Consider the following 18,845-nt stretch of genomic DNA (forward strand, 5'->3'; position numbering starts at 1 on the left):
ATAATAATAATAATAATAATTCATAATAATAATAATAATAATAATAATAATAATAATAATAATAATTCATAATAATAATAATAATAATAATAATAATAATTCATATAATAATTATTATTATAATAATAATAAATAAAAGAAAAAATAAGTTTATAAATATTAATAGCAACATTTTGATCGAGGTGGTAGTTTTCTAGTGGTTAAATAAGGAATTACACGGAGGGCAAAAAAATAAATGTAATTTGAAAAATTATTAATAGAAAACATTGAAAACTTGAAAATAAGACTTAAATACATTTCTCTTATGTGATTCTACAAAATAGTTAATTTTTGCATTAATCAAAAGGATTTGGGAAATTGTATTTGAAACTTCTTAGTAGGTCTACAAAAGGAGAAAAATACCTTTTATTTTATTAAATTTATAATTATCTTTTAAATGACAGGATAATATTGAATTTCTTTTGTGTGAAGCTAACTCATCGATCCTTATTTGGACCAATGCTAACTCAATATTTCATTACTTTTTGTTCCTTCATATGCAACATCTATTTACTTCTCTAAGTACTTTCACCTCCAACTTACTCTAACTAATATCTTTAATTAAATGCATGATAGATATAATTTCAAATTTTATAACGAGATAACTCACTTAATCCCTTCGATTAAATGCGATATCATAGTGAAGTTTCACATGGTCATAACTACAAGTATTCATACATATATAAAATGTATTAATAGCCTATACAATATAATAGATTATCTATTATGATAAATTAAAATAAGTAAATCATATTAAAATTCTCTATATTGTATTAAATCTAGTGACTTTAATTTTTAGTCACTAAAACAATTGTATAAGAAGAAAATCATAACTACCACTACAACACCCCAAGCATTTTCTTCTGTCTTGAAAGACATAACTTGACAAACTAAAATGATCAAAACAAGAAGCAACCATCCCCATCCTCCGAACTCATCTTCATATCCATAAACATGACTTTGTTGATAACGACTCTCTTGGAAAGAAGGTAAATAAAAACTCGCAAAATATATTATAATGACCAATACAAGAGGGACAATAAGGATTTTTGAAAATGTATACGATAAGAGTATGAAAGAAACAGGTAGTATGATTGATTGAGTTGTATTGTGAAGTAAAAAGATAGCTAAAAGAGGGATTAAAATGAAAAAAGTAAAATTTAAATATTTTGCTAGTGAAATAGTGTTTATTATAAGACTATGACCATAAAGAAGTAACACTAAAGTGAGTACAAGGAGAAGAGGGATCAATGGAGAAGGCCCTTTGGCCATATATACAAATTAAAAAGAAAAAAAAAAGAACAAATTCAGAGTTTAAGTTATATATATGCATAAATAGTATTCAAAAACATTCATGAGGTAGTAGTAAGGTCTATGTATATTCTATCCTCCCCAAACCTCACCTGTGGGATCTCACTTAATATGTTATTGTTGTTGTCATGATGTCACTCGAAACGGCTTAAATCGTCAAAAAAAAGTGAGATTTATTATCTAAATCAAAATACAACAACTTACCTGCTAAAATTGGTAAAGTAACGAAATGATGTAAAATATATTTAAATCAAAATCGATGGATATTAGTTAAACTCTATCAATTTGGGGTTTGAGAAAGGTTGTGATGAATAATGAGGTTAATTTTATTGTAGATCTATTTTTTGGATTTAATACTCAAATGGCTCAGAACAAAAGGGCATTAATGAATCTTTAAATAAAAAATAGTGTTGGATAACTTTGCTTCTAATGAAAAAAATGATTTACGAAAAGAAAAATATTTGCTTTTAAGGGTTCTAATAATGAGTCATATCTTTCTTTTTCACATATATAGTATAGTAGTTTTCATTAATCTTATTTGTTTTACATTTTAAGTTTGTAATGATGATGAAATATTTGCTTCAAGCCTCACTTCAGTTAATTACTTCATTCGTTTCATTTTAACTATTGTTTAACATAAAAAAAATTATTTTTAAATAATTATTATTTTAAATTTTTAAAATAATAAAGAAAATAGAATAAATAACATACTATGACATATTAAGACCCAAAAAATGAATTACCTGTAACGACCGGCTTCCGTCGTTATAGAAAATCCATTAGGGAAAAGTTTTGGGCCGGAAAATTTTTTCATAGTAACTTGGAATTTCCCAACCTAATCCAGATTTGGACGAAATCGGAGTTAGTGAGGTTTAGAGAAATTTGGTAACAATTGGGAGATCTAATTATGAATTCGATCATATGAATAGATAGTTAAGACGTTAAGGAACCCGTACGACTTTACGAAATTGAATTCGGGCTAGCAGAACTCTCGAAATCGACCTTAGCGTGAGAGGGTAGTTTCTGAGTGTCATGTGATGAAGGTGTGTTCTGAAATGGGGGTTTGGAAATTCTTTATTTAGCTCTCTGTTCTGTGCAAGCAGCTATGGCGGGATTTTGTGCCGCTAGGGCGGGGCTGCTGTAGCGGGGTGAGTACCGTTGTGGCGAGACAGACGCGACTTAAGTCGGAAATAAACTCCAAAATCGTTTTATTCTGCACTTTTCGACTTTGAGAGCTAAGAGACGACCCCAAGTGTTTTCTTAACAGTTTTCTACCATTCTTGAGGCTAAAGGTAAGGTTTTCACTTCCCGAATCCATTTTTCAATCCGTAGAACTTAGTTTCTTGGGTGATTATTATTGGGGAAGGGTTTTGGAACTGTTTGGATGGTGGGAAAAGCCCTAGTTTGGGTATAGGGATCATGGGTTTGATATAGGGTTAATAGTATTGGCTTTAATCTGGGTAATTAGATATCGTTTATTGATTTCCTTGTTATTATGATTGTTTGTAGACCAAGAACAAGCGGAACGAATCCGAAAAGGGAAGAATCAAGTTTCTTAAGGGATTCAAGTTTTGTTTGAGGTAGGTGATGGTTGTGATTTCATGTTGTGTGATGTATGTTTGTTCTTGCTTCATTATAATACATGTATGTATGTGAATGTTGCATTATTGATCACACTAATTGTAAATGATTGGATAGATGAATGATGAATGCCATGAATCATGACTTGATTTGTATGATTTGAGAATATACTTGTGATTGTGATTGTGGCTTGTTGAATGGATCGAGTGTTGCGTTCCGATACACTAACTTGGATCGATTGCCAGGTTCCGGCATAAATATGGGATAGATTGCCACGTTCCGGCATAAACATTGAATCGGGTACCACGAACTGGTACACTAACAGTTTGGGTTCTATGAGAGGACCATTGACTTGACATAACTGTGTAATTGAGAATTATGAACTTGATCGTTATTCGTAAATGATATTGATATTGTATATGTTCGGTGTATGCATGTTATTATTATGTTGTAATGGCTTATGTATGTTGCACTTAGTAGGATAACCACGTGATCATATCAGTACACTGTGGTTGTGTACTGATACTGCACTTGCTCTTTCTTTGTTGAGTACAGGGCATCTTCAAGCGACTATTGACAGACCTCGTTTAGAAGATGAGTGATCGTTTCGAATTCAAGGGTGAGCCAGTTTTTTCGGGCTGCCATGAGTTCTCTTTCTGTTTATGTCCACATTTTTGGACTTATTAGACTAGTTCTTTAGATTTCTTATATTTAGTATGGGGTTGTACCCCTTCTTGTTTAGACTTATGGTTGAACCTTAGATGTTTTGGTACATTGACTTTTCAGGTTGCAGGTGTTATTCCGCATTGTTTTGGTTGATAGACTTTTGTTTAGAGTTTATGGGAACTCCCTATTTCTTTTCCTTAGCATTTAAACATGCTTCTGTACCTTTAAATGCCTTAGTTTTTCGTAAGTGGCTTAGCTTGGGTTATAGTAGTGGTTCTCCCACCGGAGGGTTAGTGTGGGTGCCAATCACGACGGTCTGGGTCGTGACATTACCCCCTTTCCACCCCAACACTCCTCGCTCACTTTAATTAATTTTACGAAATATATATTAATTTTTATCAATATTATATTACTCTAGCTATCCACTAAAGTGAAAACATGTTTTCTCAATTATTGAGTCTTTAATTTTATTCTACTGAGGCTAGGACATTTCTCAATTATTGAGTCTTTATTAATTGAATAAAATAGAAGTTCCAAGAAAAAAAGTCAGTCAAACTTCGAGAACCCTCAAGAAGTCAAATGTTCAAAACTATTAGGGATTGAAACTAAAATATATAAAATAAAAAAGGAAGAAAAAATAAAATAATATATATACCAAAAATTCTTAAACAACTTGTTGTATGCTATATTTGTGGATATGTCTTGATGTAGATATGCTGAGTCAATTAAAACATATTTTATATTTTGGGTGGTGGTGATAATTCATTAAATTATTGAATCTAATAATTGGGAGTTGTATATTTTCTTTAAACCAAAGAAAATGACTGTTTTGTTATTTAGAAAGTCAATTGCTATATTTTAAAAAAAAATATTTTTATTTATTTATAATATCTCTATACTTTTTTCTAAGTATTTTTATTAGAATTAGAAATTAAATATGTCAAACTCTGAAGCTACTTTAACTTTGTTTTTTTTATACGCACTCAATGAACACCAAATTAATCAATATATGCATAATATAACATTTGTTCTTACAATATCACTTTTAACACTTAATCATATCATTATTACTTAATTAATTAAGTTGATGTGACACATTTTTATTTTTAATACATTTCAAGAAGAAGAATATACCTCTAAATTCTGAAATAATTAACTTTATTTACCTCAATAATTTTTTATATAATAAAAAAAATATTATGACATTCTCAACACCATGATCTACATAAAAACAGATTACTTATTCTTACATAGAAAATATATAAATTAAAATAGAAAAAGTAATAAATATTTTTTTAATCTTTATTTGTCATTTAATTATGATTATACAATTTGATGTAAAAATATGGACGAAAAATATGAAGTGGGTATATACCAATTGACATAAAAATATTGATATGATGTCGCCTCAGTGGTCACCCAATAAACTATTTTTAATAGTTAATATTTAATACTCCATCCGATCATTTTTATTTGTTATTTTGCGATTTTCAAAAGTTAATTTGACTAATTTTTAAAGTTAAATTAGATTACATTAATTTAATATTTTAAGCAAAAAATTTAGATATTCAAAAACTATATGAAAAATACTAAAAATTGCAAGTTTTTGCATATTAATATGATGAAAAAATACATCGTAAAATATTAGTCAAAATTTTTATAATTTGACTCTAAAAAGGAAAACTATTACAATTAAAAGTAAACAAATAGAGTATTTAAGACTGGGGATGAGATGTTCTCCATAATGTAATGTCTAGAACTTAGATCCAATAATGAATTATTCTACAGTATTGATAGCAACAGGATATTCTTATTCCATTTTGTGTTGAATAATTACTTTATATATATATATATATATATACTAGTAAAGAAAGCCCGGGCGCTGCCCGGGTCCAACATTAATAAAGTTATATTGTTACTCTCTCCGTCCCATATTAGATGAGAATTTTACTAAAAATATTTTTTTCATATTATTTGAGCACTTATTAAATTAGGATAGAATTAATTAGTTCTTTTCTATTTTACCCCTACAATTAATATGACCATTCCTATATTGTATGTGTATTTTTTGTAACTCATTTCAATGTGCATTGATATAAACAAAGGGCAAAATGGTGAAGTCTTCCAATTTATTAATGATTTCTTAATCACCGTGTAAAGTTGAAAGTGCCCATCTAATATGGGACGGAGGGAGTATAGTTTATGTATTGTTATAAAATTAGTAAAGATTGTTATAATATATTTTGCTCGTAAGTGAGCTAATATAGAAACTTATGTCATTTGTCTTTTTAATTTCAATTTTAAATAGCAAATAAATGTAGCGATAAGATTGAGGGTAGAAATGAAACATATCTTTCTAAATTTAAGTAAAAATAAACAGAGTAGAAGTAACATTAGGGTTATCGATAGGACGATTCATTCGGTTATTTTTAAAAAAATTATATCATTCAATTTTTCGGCTATTTTATAATGTATAACCAAAATTAAAATTTTAAAATCATCCCAATCCTAATTTATATGACAGAAGTAGTACAACAATTAGTCTTTTTTTTGTTGTCTTGTAGATATTTTAAGTTATTATTTATTGTAAATTATAGTACTTTTTATTAAAGCTTTTAATAACATATGTTACTTTTTATGTTTGAGAGTTAAACCAACTTTTTTTTATATGTCTTTTAATTTTATATGTGTTTTGTCCTTTTCCATTTTTAAAAACCAATACTCTCTCCATTTTATTTTATATGTCATTTCTTTTTATAAATATATTGGTTATTCCCTCTTCTTATTGGAACACATGTTGACTTGTGGTGAATACTTATTCCCTCTTCTTATATAGTAAATATATTGGTTATTCCCTCTTCTTATTGGAACACATGTTGACTTGTGGTGAATACTTATTCCCTCTTCTTATATAGTAAATATGTTACTTTTTATGTTTGAGAGTTAAACCAACTTTTTTTTATATGTCTTTTAACTTTATATGTGTTTTGTCCTTTTCTATTTTTAAAACCAATACTCTCTCCATTTTATTTTATATGTCATTTCTTTTTATAAATATATTGGTTATTCCCTCTTCTTATTGGAACACATGTTGACTTGTGGTGAATACTTATTCCCTCTTCTTATATAGTAATACTTATTCCCTCTTCTTATATAGTAACATATATATAAAGGATGTGTATAGAAAAAAAGGAACTTATAGAAATCTTATTAGTTTAATTAGGACTTTATTATTTGGATACACTCTAATTTATAATATCATGAATTTTATCAGATTTTGACGCGTCTAGATACATTCAAATATATATATCTTGAAATACATGAGATCAAAATTAGGTGTAATTTTATTCTAGATACACTATATTTTGATATATAGACAAATCTCACTCGCCTCCCTTCCATCTCGCTCGCCACTCTTCTGTTTATCTAGTATCACAGATACATACAGACACATGTATCTAGTGTAATTTGAATGTATCTGGGATACATCTCTATCTCCTTCCCATATCGCTTGCCTCCCTCCTCATCTCGCTCTCTCTCTCTACTTCAATGCATCTGGTAGCAAAGATACATATATCTAAGTGTATTTTTAATAGAAAACTCTTAATCAGTGATAAGATACGTATGCAATTATTTAAAAATATAGGTAGAATTAGTATATATAATATAAATGTATGCCTAATAAAATAGTTTTTCCAAAAAATACTAGGTGAAAGAAATGTTCATCAATTAACTAAACTACTACGATTTCACTTATCAAATAATATTACTAGAAAGAAGAAACCATATATTATACTAATATTTTCTTCTCCACCCTTTCTTGGTGGGAAGTGATGTTGCTTTTGTGATGACTTATGTCTCAACACTCTTTCTTTCTTTTAACTAAACATTAACAACCCTATCCTTGGCACTCACTTCACTTCTCTTACCTTGTTTTCTTCATAATGCTAATCTACAAGATTCTCATACCTGCTCAACATATTCATAAACATAGTCTACTATTTATATTTCTGAGAGTTAGTAGTAAGGTCTGTGTATTATGTATATTTTGTTATTTTTAGATTTTATTTTTTAGAATCTCATTAGATTGGTTGTTATTGTTATTATAGTCTAGTATGTATATTTGTTATGGTTATCGAGGTGAAGTTAAGACTTTAAGTTCTAGTAAAGGTAACTTACTGAGTTTTAGATAAAATATTTATAAGATATAAATAAAATTTCTGAATTTTATCAATTTCTTTAACAAAAGTATAACTCGTCTTTAATTGCCACATAAAAAGAATTATAAGTTTATCTTTGATGGCAAGTGAAAATATAATTTTATCTCTGATAACCTCATAAGCAGAATTATAACTTTGCCTCTAGTGACTCAATACATTCACATTTTCTCAAATATGAAGACATAATAAAATTTAAAGTATTTTAATCACTTATTGAATTTTAGATAAATTATTAAAGATTGTCTATTGTCTATAATAATGTTTATGTTTCGTTCACACAAATTAATGTCTATAATTTTAATTTTTTTTCTTAAAAAGAATTTGTCCATTTTAGCTCTAAAAGATAATATTATTGAACATTGCTGATAAGATAAATTAAAGGCGCGTTTGCATATGGTTTTTTTTTTTACTAAAAGAGTTTCAAAACAACATTTAATTATACATTCAAGTCACTATAAATAAGAACAAGAAAAAAAAGCAATTTTTTTTTTATCACATAGAACAAATAAAATACACTGATATCATGAAATCCAAGTGTGAAAAGAGAAGATTTTAAAAGTATCCTCCAATACCATGGGTCTTGGAATTTTGTGTAATAGTAGTATTGTCAGCTTCCACTTTTGTTCTTATACTTGTCATAATAATTTCAGTTACTTCAATTTGTCAGTTTCTTTGTTCAATTTCACTACCAAAATGGACTCATACACACACACACAAAAAAAAAAAACTCCAATTTTGATTCTTGAACAAGTGGACAACTAAATTGATCAAAGATTTCAACTTTTCTTCTTCTTGATTGTTTTCCCCTCTTTTAGTTTTCTTGGACTAGAGGAATGGTTACCAGTGGTGTGAAAGCATCTTCAGTAGCTATGGTTTCTATAGACATTTGCAACAGGTAATTTTTTATTTTTTTTTTAAATTCAAGAATTGCATTTGGGTTTTGTTGGATTTTGGTTCTTGTTTTGATTTATCAGGAAAAGATGCAGTTTTTTTTTTTGTTTTGCTTATGGTTTCTTTAGAAGGGTGTTTGATGAATTTTGGTTCTTGTTTTGATAAAGTGAAGAAAAATGTGAGTTTTTTTTTGTTTTCTTTAGAAGGGTGTTTGATGAATTTTGATTTGTCTAGGAAAAAATGCAAGCTTTTTTTCTTCTTTGTTTGGTTTCTTTAGAAGGGTGTTTACTGAATTTTGGTTCTTGTTTTGATTTATAAAGAAAAATGTGAACTTTTTTTTATTTCTTTTCTGTTTGCTTTCTTAAGAAGGGTGTTTACTAAATTTTGGTTCTTGTTTTGATGTATAAAGAAAAATGTGAACTTTTTTATTTCTTTTCTGTTTGCTTTCTTTAGAAGGGTGTTTGCTGAATTTTGGTCCTTGTTTTGACTTATCAGTAAAAATATGAGCTTTTCTTTCTCTTCTTTAGAAGGGTGTTTGTTGAATTTTGATTCTTGTTTTGACTTATTATGAAAAATGTGAGCATTTTTTTCTCCTGTTTGGTTTCTTTAGAAGGGTGTTTGATGAATTTTGATTCTTGTTTTGATTTATCAGGAAAAAATGTGAGCTTTATTTCTGCTATTTCTGGTTTCTTTAGAAGGTGTTTGTTGAAATTTGATTCTTGTTTTGATTTATCAAGAAAAATGTGAGCTTTATTTCTTTTCTTTTTGGTTTCTTTAAAATGATGTTTGTTGAATTTTGGTTCTTGTTTTGATTTATCAAGAAAAATGTGACCTTTAGAAGGGTGTTTGTTGAATTTTGATTCTTGTTTTGATTTATCAGGAAAAATGTGAGCTTTAGAAGGTTGTTTGATGGACTGTTTTTTTTTTTGTTGTTGTTGATTACTTTGTTTATGTAAAGTTATTTGTGGATTGGAGAAGAATTTTTCCTAGTACTAGGCGAAAATTCCCAAACCCTTCATTCTGTAGGATCATCAGGTGTGATTTTGATGGTCGCGTTGGATGTTGGATTGGGAATGAGAAAGGAAAATGGAACAAACTGGCTGCTGCTGCTGCAAGTACAAAGGCACCTAAATTGGGAATGAGCATTTCACCTTTGCCTTCCTCTGCTGCTCTAGCAGAAACCCGATGGTCCTCGCGAGCCAAGTTCTATAAGGAGGTTTGGGACTATATTTCTTGTTATATGCTGCTTTATAGAACAATTCTTGCTGTCAAAATGATGATTTGATAGTTTAATCAGTGAATAGAGATACTTTCTTCTGTTCTATTCTATGGGACACCCTTTCCGTTTTAGCCTGTTAAAAGATGAATGACACCTTTCTGTATTTGGAAACCTTACTGTTAGCGACATGTTCTTTTCGCCATATAAATGTCACGACATGTTTAAGAGCACACGTTTTAAGATCTTTCTGGTCTTAATGTGCCCAGTCAAACACCACCATGTAAGAATGAAATGCAGCGAGTATATAATAGGCCTATTTTTGTTTGTCTATTGGAGTATCTCGGTCTAAATTTTGATCATTGATTGAGATTTTGCGATTTGGCAGGTTTTGAAAGATGCTAGGGAAAAGTTTACACAGGAGATATCATTTCAGTCCAAGGACAAAGATATATCCCTGGCAAAGGTAGTAATTTGTCTTGCTAAGCTCTTTTCGTACAATGCAGTTGATCTGTTGGTTTGAATATAACCACTTTCTTGGTTTCAAGGGACAGAAATGAAGTGGCTGTCTGTTTTTGGAATGTTCTGTCCTTAAATAATTCCGGCATTGTCGTTTTTCTTTTAGATAAATATAAATAAGTAAAAAATTGTTTGTATATGAACGGTGGCGTTCAGCATACGAGTTAAACCATCATTTCGCAAGTAACGTGCATGTTTCATCCGTTTTTTTACTTGTATTAATTGCATTCTTCATTTGGTTGTTTTGTTGTTTTCTATTATTCGGGTTAGGCTTTGCTCTACGTTGCTTCTGAAGACGAGGCATTTATGGATTTCAACCGGGAAATGGATTCTTATTCACTCCAAAATGAACGAAGATCTACTTCACTGCCATCTGATACACTAGACTGGAAGTGCGTAGAAGCCATGCCTCTGGCTGGAAAGAATATGAGTGAGTGGATGGCCGAGTTAGATTCCATTGCAAGGGAAGTTGAGGCAGAGCTAGTTCCGAGAGATATAGGATGCCATTTGGTTGAAGTTTTGGATGCAGTGAACGTTGTTCTTTTTAAGTCGAGGGGTTTCAAAAGGTCATCCGTGATAGTGGACTCAAAATGTTCATACCTGCATTCAGTGTTAAGCTCTGGATATTGTAGCGGTATATCTTAAAATTTGTCTCACCAATATCCTCGTTATTTTGCGTATTTCTTAAACCTCATGAAATTCAGAATTCTTTCGTGATTGCTTCATTTTTATTAATGTAATCTGACATGCTGTTTAACTTATGTACAGCAATTTTGCTTAGCGTCATTTACATCGAAGTTTGTCGAAGACTTAATCTAACCATTGTGGGATCTCGAATTGGAGAAGAATTCTTGATATGGCCCCAAACCGGAAACCCTGAGGTATGTTGATCTGAGCAAATGGATGTTTTGATCTTTTCGTTGGCATGTCCATATACTACTTCTGGTATATTCCTTCAGAATTTACGTTAGTCTCTAGTCTTATTGAGTTGGTATGTCTACATTTGCAACTGTTGTAGGAGCTATTCAAGGTTACTTCTGGTCACAACTTGTTTGGTATTGTTAACGGGAAGTGCGTTTATGACCCTAGATCAATGGCCTCGGACATCAATAGCAATTCACTGTCGGAGCTTGAGATTGCAACAAACCGAGATATTATCGGAATTGCTTTGGCTAATCTCATGGTGAGTTTTGTTCTTCTAAAAGGTAGAGTCTTTTGGATGTTTTAAGCTTGTATTTATACATCTCGTGGTGTTATTTATGAGTATTAATGTCACCATTCATAGATTTGGCAAAATAATTCTTTTTCCAAAACTAAAACTAACTGAACTAAATGAAGTGAAGTTCGCTGAAATAGTGTACTCGTACTATTACTATAAAGAAAAGAAGAGCGGGATGAATTGGACAAATACACAGAACCCCTTCTATTATATGTATTATCCTTTCCTGACATTATCGAAGGTTCCTTCCTACACAGAGGATTCATTGGAAACGTGCGTCAAGAGCAAATCATGGTTTGATGCTGACTTCTCCACTTAGGTCTGTGGATAAGTCTGACGAGAAGTTTAAGAAGACCGATGCTTCAACTGTACCTTTGCTGAGGCCTCAAGATTTGAGGTAAAGATCATATACTCTAATTGTGTCTTTGTTACTACCGCTGGTTCCCGTTCCTGATTAAGCAGGCCACTTTGTGTTGTCCCTACAGGTTCAAGATGCTAATATGCAACATTTGGCATGAGAAAAGGAGAACCGTGAATAATTTTGGCTACATTATTATTCTTATTGATTCTAACTTCCTACAAGAAAAAAAACAAAACTTGATCTACTATGCTGCAATATTGCATGAGTTTTAATTCCTCCATCTGGTTTTTTAGTTAGTCAAGCATAATTAGGTTCCCAGAACCTTCTCATTTATAGCACCATTTGGTTTGACAAAGTGCTTTCCATATCTAAACTCGGTGGTCTATCCGAATATCTGTGTTGCTCGGACTCTCCAAAAATGTTGTCGCACCTGTGTCTGATTCTCCAAAACTGCACTACTTTTAGAGGATCCAGCATATTCATCCGTTGATATTTCTTTGGTCTGCCAAATATGTCTAACTTGTACTGATCTTTAGATATGATTGTTAAGAATGAAAACTTTCGAGTTCTCATCAGTGTTATATCCATGTCCATTTCTGCATCCTAGTATTTCGATAGTTTGTTTTCATCAAACATGGGATTACCTCGACTTGGCATTTGATTATCATCTCTAGTGCATTAACTTTTTATCCGAAATGTAAAAACATGCTTGACAACGTTTTTGAGGTGTTTGTTTTATTAGTTTAGGCGAGTAAGAACGTCTTTTTTCAGTAGAAGTTTTGACCTTAGCTATCGAGGTATTAATTTTTGTGTGCAACATATTTCTCGCTTGTAATGACAATATGTCTGGGATGGTACCAACTTTCTAGGCTGGCTATTATGGCTTCGCAAAGATTGCTGATTCTGCAGCCACACAATTGGGCTCTGAGGAGAGACCACGGCATGATGTTGTACTATAGCAGGTACATAAACAATGACACTCGAATGAAATATAACCGTTTCTGTTCTTTTCCTCGTTTTTGCTGAAACATTTCATGCTATGAACAAATTTTGACAAAATGAACAAATATCCAGGGAATACGAGGAGGCGGTCCAGGAGCTTAGCATTTGCATGGTCTTTGCACCAGAAGAAGAGGCTGAAGTTCTAGAGGCATTTGTTGAGAAGTTACACCTACTACGGCTCGAGTCATCATGGAAGAATCTGGAACGTAAAGGTCGGTTAACAGTTACTTGACTTGTTTGTTCCAAAAACTTGTGCTCTTTCTAGCTTGTTAAAATAATATAACATATAGAACTTTAGCTGTAACAACCTCCTTTTTTGACTTGTGTAAATACTTTCCTTGTTTTGAAAATGAGATGAATAACATAACTTGAGCAGCTCAACGGTATATGTATGAGCGAAAAAACGAGTACAAGTGGTGTTAGATATACATTTTTAGAACCCACTATCATCACCACTTGATACTCGTAGTGTCTAATTCTTGATCCGCCACTGCCTACTGGTGCTCATTTGGTCATTTCTCATGCCAAAAGAGGACTGTGACATTATTGTTGTATCTTCAAGCTGAGTATAGTGCTTAGACTAGGACTCATGGTCTATGTTGCTCGGATCCTCCGAGAAGTTGTTGCATCTGTGTGTTAGATCCTGTAAAAATCCATATAAACTTCAATATCTTCAATTTATAGAAGTTCAAACTTTTTCCTCCTAGAAAACGGTTAGTTTTCCTTTTTCAATGTAAAACATAATCATAGTAAAATTCAAATATATAAGGTAGAAAATTCAGGATAAATCATAACATGTTTATAGTTATTTAATGCAGCTAATTAAACAAACTTATGGCTGATTTTAAGGATTATAGATAGAAAATAATTTGTTGCTTAAGTAAGCACATAAGCTAATTGTAGCTTTGCTAATCTAAGCTATAAAAGTTGATAAGTTTGTTAAATAAGCTTTACCAAGAATCATATATTAAAATAATCTGATATAATGATATATTATTAATTTTTAAAATTAATGTAGATACCAATTATTGTTATTTTCCATCATAGAATCATTCTAATTGTTTAGAATTTCTTCTACTAATGTCCTAATCCATGGTGTGTCATCATTCTTGAATCTTTTGATTATGATTTGAACTAATGGGTTAGGTAATTGGGTTGATAATGACTTTAATGATGTGGACATTGAAGTTGTTTTCACATTATTAGCTGGAGTTGGAGATAAGATTGACAAGTCCGCGACTCCCCCCGCCCCCTCCCTCTCCCTCTCCTGGAGAACAACGATGGCTTGTGGTGGATTATTGTTTATCCATAGGGAGAGGGTCTAAGGGGGGCAGGTGTACAAATAGATTGCGATCAAGAATGTGATCTAGTGGTTAGTGAAGGGAATGCAAATTTAGGAGATCAAAGTTTAGATTCTAATAGGGAAAAAAAGAGAAGAAGATGCTTTTTCTTCGGTTATTTTGAGGTTAGGGGTGTATCGGTAACAATCTAGATTCTGAAAGGATAAAGTCGTACACACTGCTCTCTCTTGACTTCACTAGTGAAATCTGAACAATGCTTAACTCAGGTCTAATATTGGTTAATATGTCGTTCAACTGTACAAATAAAATATTTAAGCGTCGTCTAATATTTGCAATAGTGAACTTACAAAACGATCTAACGTTTTTTCATAAAATTTTCAATTTAGCACAAAAAAAAAAATTAGATTGTGATCTAAAAGATTAATGAGTTTAAAGATAAATGAAAAAAGAGAATCATTTATTAAATAGTTATCTAAAAAGGGGATAATTGATAAAATAATTTTTGAAACGTATAAAATAAATTTTAAATTAAATGGTTTTAACAAAGAAAATATCAAATTAGATAATTGAATGAAGTTACGTACAACTTTAACAACTTCTAGATAACAAGAATTAATTTTCAAACTACATAAAATATAAATAGTTAGGTAGCAATAATTGGAGTCCGAAGCCAAAAGGGCAAAAAAAATTGTCAAAAATTCCAAAAGGGCAAAAAAAATTGTCAAAAATTCCAAAAGGGCAAAAAAAATTGTCAAAAATTCCAAAAGGGCACATTATATTTTTTTAAAACCAAAACGGCAAAATCGCTCCTGCCGGAGCGATTTTCCTTTGACACATATTAACGCCGTGTACTCCGTTAAAATAAAATCGCTGCCAGGGCAGCGATTTTACAAAAAAAAAATTTTCTTTTTTTTCCACTAAAATCGCTGGCACAACAGCGATTTTTTAACTATAATTTTTTCCTCCACCTAATATTGCTGCTATGGCAGCGTTTTCATAGAAATTTTTTTTTTTGTAAAAACTTTTTTTTGGAAAATCGCTGCCCTGGCAGCGTTTTCCTTAAAAAAAAAAAATTCGAAAATCTTTTCTTAATTAGACTGTCTTTTCAGCGATTTTTGCTAAAAAAATCATTTTTTAATAAAAACACTGCCTTGTTTTCAAAACGAAAAATAATTTTAAAAAAAAAAAAATTGAAGAGAAACGAATTAAAAAAAAAAAAAAATTTAACTAAAAAGCTGTCAAGGCAGCAATTTTCAGCCTTTTGACAGTTTTTTTTTTTTTTAAAAAATATATATATATAATCGCTGCCTTGGCAGCGATTTTGGTGGAACTAGTTTTCTATAAAAAAAAAATCGCTGCCTTGGCAGCGATTTTTGTAGAAATATTTTTTTATTTTATTTTATTTTTTGAAATTTCTGTCAACTAGTCAACATCTGATGGTAAATTTCTTTTATTTTTTTTTAAATCGCTGCCCGTGCAGCGTTTTTGCGATTTTGTTTTAAAAAAATAATCGCTACCCTTGTTGACTAGTTGATAGAAATTTAAAAAAAAATAAAAAAATAGTTCCACGAAAAGCACTGCCAAGGCAGCGATTTCTAAAAAAAAAAACTTTTTTCCACAAAATTTATAATAACGCTGCAACAACAGCAATTTAAAAACAAATAATTAATGCCAAAAAAATAAAATAAATTTGCTTTTATAATAACGCTGTAATAGCAGTGATTTTAATTTTAATTTTTTTAAATAGCAAAAACGCTGCACGGGCAGCGATTTAAACAAAAAATAAAATAAAATTTACCATCAGATGTTGACTAGTTGACAGAAATTTCAAAAATAAAATAAAATAAAAGAATATTTCTACAAAAATCACTGCCAAGGCAGCGATTTTTTTTTTATAGAAAACTAGTTCCACCAAAATCGCTGCCAAAGGCAGCGATTTCAAGATATATATATATATATATATATTTTTGTAAAAAAGCTGTCAAAAGGCTGAAAATTGCTGCCTTGACAGCTTTTTAGTTAAATTTTTTTCTTTTTTTTTTTAAAATTCGTTTTTCTTCAATTTTTATTTTTTTAAAATTGTTTTTCGTTTTGAAAACAAGGCAGTGTTTTTATTAAAAAATAATTTTTTTAACAAAAATTGCTGAAAAGGCAGTCTAATTAAGAAAAGATTTTCGAAAAAAAAAAAATTAACAAAAACGCTGCCAGGGCAGCGATTTTCCAAAAAAAAAGTTTTTACAATTTTTTTTTTCTATGAAAACGCTGCCATAGCAGCTCAATTAGGTGGAGGAAAAAAATTAGAGTTAAAAAATCGCTGTTGTGCCAGCGATTTTAGTGGAAAAAAAAATTAAATAAAAATCGCTGCCCTGGCAGCGATTTTATTTTAATGGAGTACACGGCGTTAATATGTCTCAGAGGAAAATCGCTCCGACATGAGCGATTTTGCCGTTTTGGTTTTAAAAAAATATGATGTGCCCTTTTGGAATTTTTGGCAATTTTTTTTGCCCTTTTGGTTTCGGACTCGCAATAATTGTTTTAATTAAATAAATAGTAGACCTTTTCCATTTTTATAAAAGAAAAGGGTAAAATAGAATTTGGTATCACTTAGTTAGGTTAATTTACAAAGTTAGTTGGACGTTAGGTATAAATTCACACTTTTTGTCATGTTATTTAACTCCAAATATTGACGGATTAATCAATGTAGGACTCTTTTTAAAAAAAATTTTTAATTATCAATCTATCACAATCCTTTGCTTTATATTAGTCAAATAATAAGAAAACGATCGAGAGGGGGCCAAAAGACCGTATAAACAAAACCCTAATTAAAATAAATGAGATTTATTTTCTTGATTTTTTTTTTATTCTATTCTCGACATGAAAAAAGATTCATAGATTATTAATATGCATGCACTCATTAATGTGAAACTTCATTGTTACGAGATCTTAGACTTCACAAGTAAAACGTCAAGATAATAGTTTAGAAATTCTTCTAGTAAAATTCGAGACTCCGTGATCAAAGCTATTTCTCAAAAATAGAATCGAAAATAACCGTACATTTTCTACTAATTTACCATACACTATAAAGTAAATTTACTTATTTTTAAAAAAATATTTTCATGAAAAACATTTTCCTTCGTAATAGACACAAGTGATATGTTTGTTTTGTGTATTATTACCATAAAATAATACTTCTTCTATGTCATTTTAGGTGATGATATTTGATTGGATCTAGAATTTAAGAGAAATATATTGAATTTAATTTAATTTTTAGAGAAATTATAAATATTTGCATGATTATAAAACCATATATTTAAGTACTTCCTAGTTGTTAACTCTTAAGTGATCATAAAATAAAAAGAACCCATATTTTTCCTATACTACTAATATAAGAAGACTAATTTGAATAATCTATTCTTATTACCTTTTTAATATTGGATTACATTAATTAATCTATAGCTATTAGGGTTCTCGAGTATATGTACACTTTGAATTTTGTCACTTCTAACAATTATATAGTAAGTTCGATATTACTATCAAATGGCTTACACCCTATATATCAATGATGAATTTAGATTTAATTTTGACAGTACTTGTTATAATTAAATTTCTATCGACAATATTAGAGGAGTTTTCAAAGATAATTGTTATTTACTAATATAATCTTTGAATGTAGGTACTATTTGAGGAAATTGGAGAATTCTCATATTCGACATAACTTTGGAGAAGACCACAAAATGACTTATATATTATATTACTAATAATAGAAGAGTACAAAAAAAATTAATTTGCAGCAAGGACAAAAGATGATTGCTATAATATTAGAAAATTTAATCGTATAGATTGTAAAAATTTGGCAAAATTTAAAAACCTCTAACCAAAAAAAAAAGAGAAGTTATTTGTCTTTCAATTCTAGAACAACAAACACTACCGGTAAAGTTAAAAAAATAATAATCATTTTTAACATGTAAAATATCTTATTATATATATATAATATCGTATTTTTAGGACTATGAATCCAACATAGAAGGGTACACATTAAATCCCTATATTTTTAAGTGATATGGTAATGCAATTTTTCTATATTAATAGTGTATATACTTAAATATATATTAATTATAATTTGATAAATGATAACTAATTTGTTAAATTATATTGATAATGTAAATTGCGGTCTCAAGCCTCTGAATTGGGGTTTACAAGGAAAATTAGAAAATCAAATTAAATCAATGAACAGAAAATGATATTTTTTTGATTTTAAATTTTAAAAATCGATAAAATTTAATTAGATTTTGATTTAAAAAAAAAAAACAATTGAAACAACTAACCAAATCGACTACATAAATATTGGAATGTGAGCGTACATATGCATAATTACAATCTTAATTTATAGTATAGGTGTTTGTCATTATAGTAATCACTTTACTGTTTCATATGATTTATAGTTTTTATTTAATAGAATTCAAAAATTTACTTCATGTTTAAAATAATTTAATCTTCTAATTATTTAGTTATTCATCAC

The 18,845-nt window shown here is 29.8% G+C and overlaps 1 protein-coding gene across 1 annotated transcript; it reads left to right on the plus strand.

The window, feature by feature from the left end:
* Positions 1 to 8,338: 8,338 nt before the first annotated feature.
* On the plus strand, positions 8,339 to 13,369 carry LOC125814656 (uncharacterized). The gene is made up of 9 exons (XM_049494128.1): positions 8,339 to 8,712; positions 9,744 to 9,924; positions 10,313 to 10,390; positions 10,714 to 11,077; positions 11,212 to 11,324; positions 11,462 to 11,626; positions 11,920 to 12,059; positions 12,893 to 12,985; positions 13,098 to 13,369. Exons 1-9 carry the CDS (start codon positions 8,651 to 8,653, stop codon positions 13,255 to 13,257), a joined length of 1,356 nt encoding a protein of 451 aa, XP_049350085.1. The 5' UTR covers positions 8,339 to 8,650; the 3' UTR covers positions 13,258 to 13,369.
* Positions 13,370 to 18,845: the final 5,476 nt, after the last annotated feature.

This window comes from Solanum verrucosum, unplaced genomic scaffold, assembly GCF_900185275.1.
Source record: "Solanum verrucosum unplaced genomic scaffold, falcon-dt-bn FXZP01000268.1, whole genome shotgun sequence".
Lineage (NCBI taxonomy): Eukaryota > Viridiplantae > Streptophyta > Magnoliopsida > Solanales > Solanaceae > Solanum > Solanum verrucosum.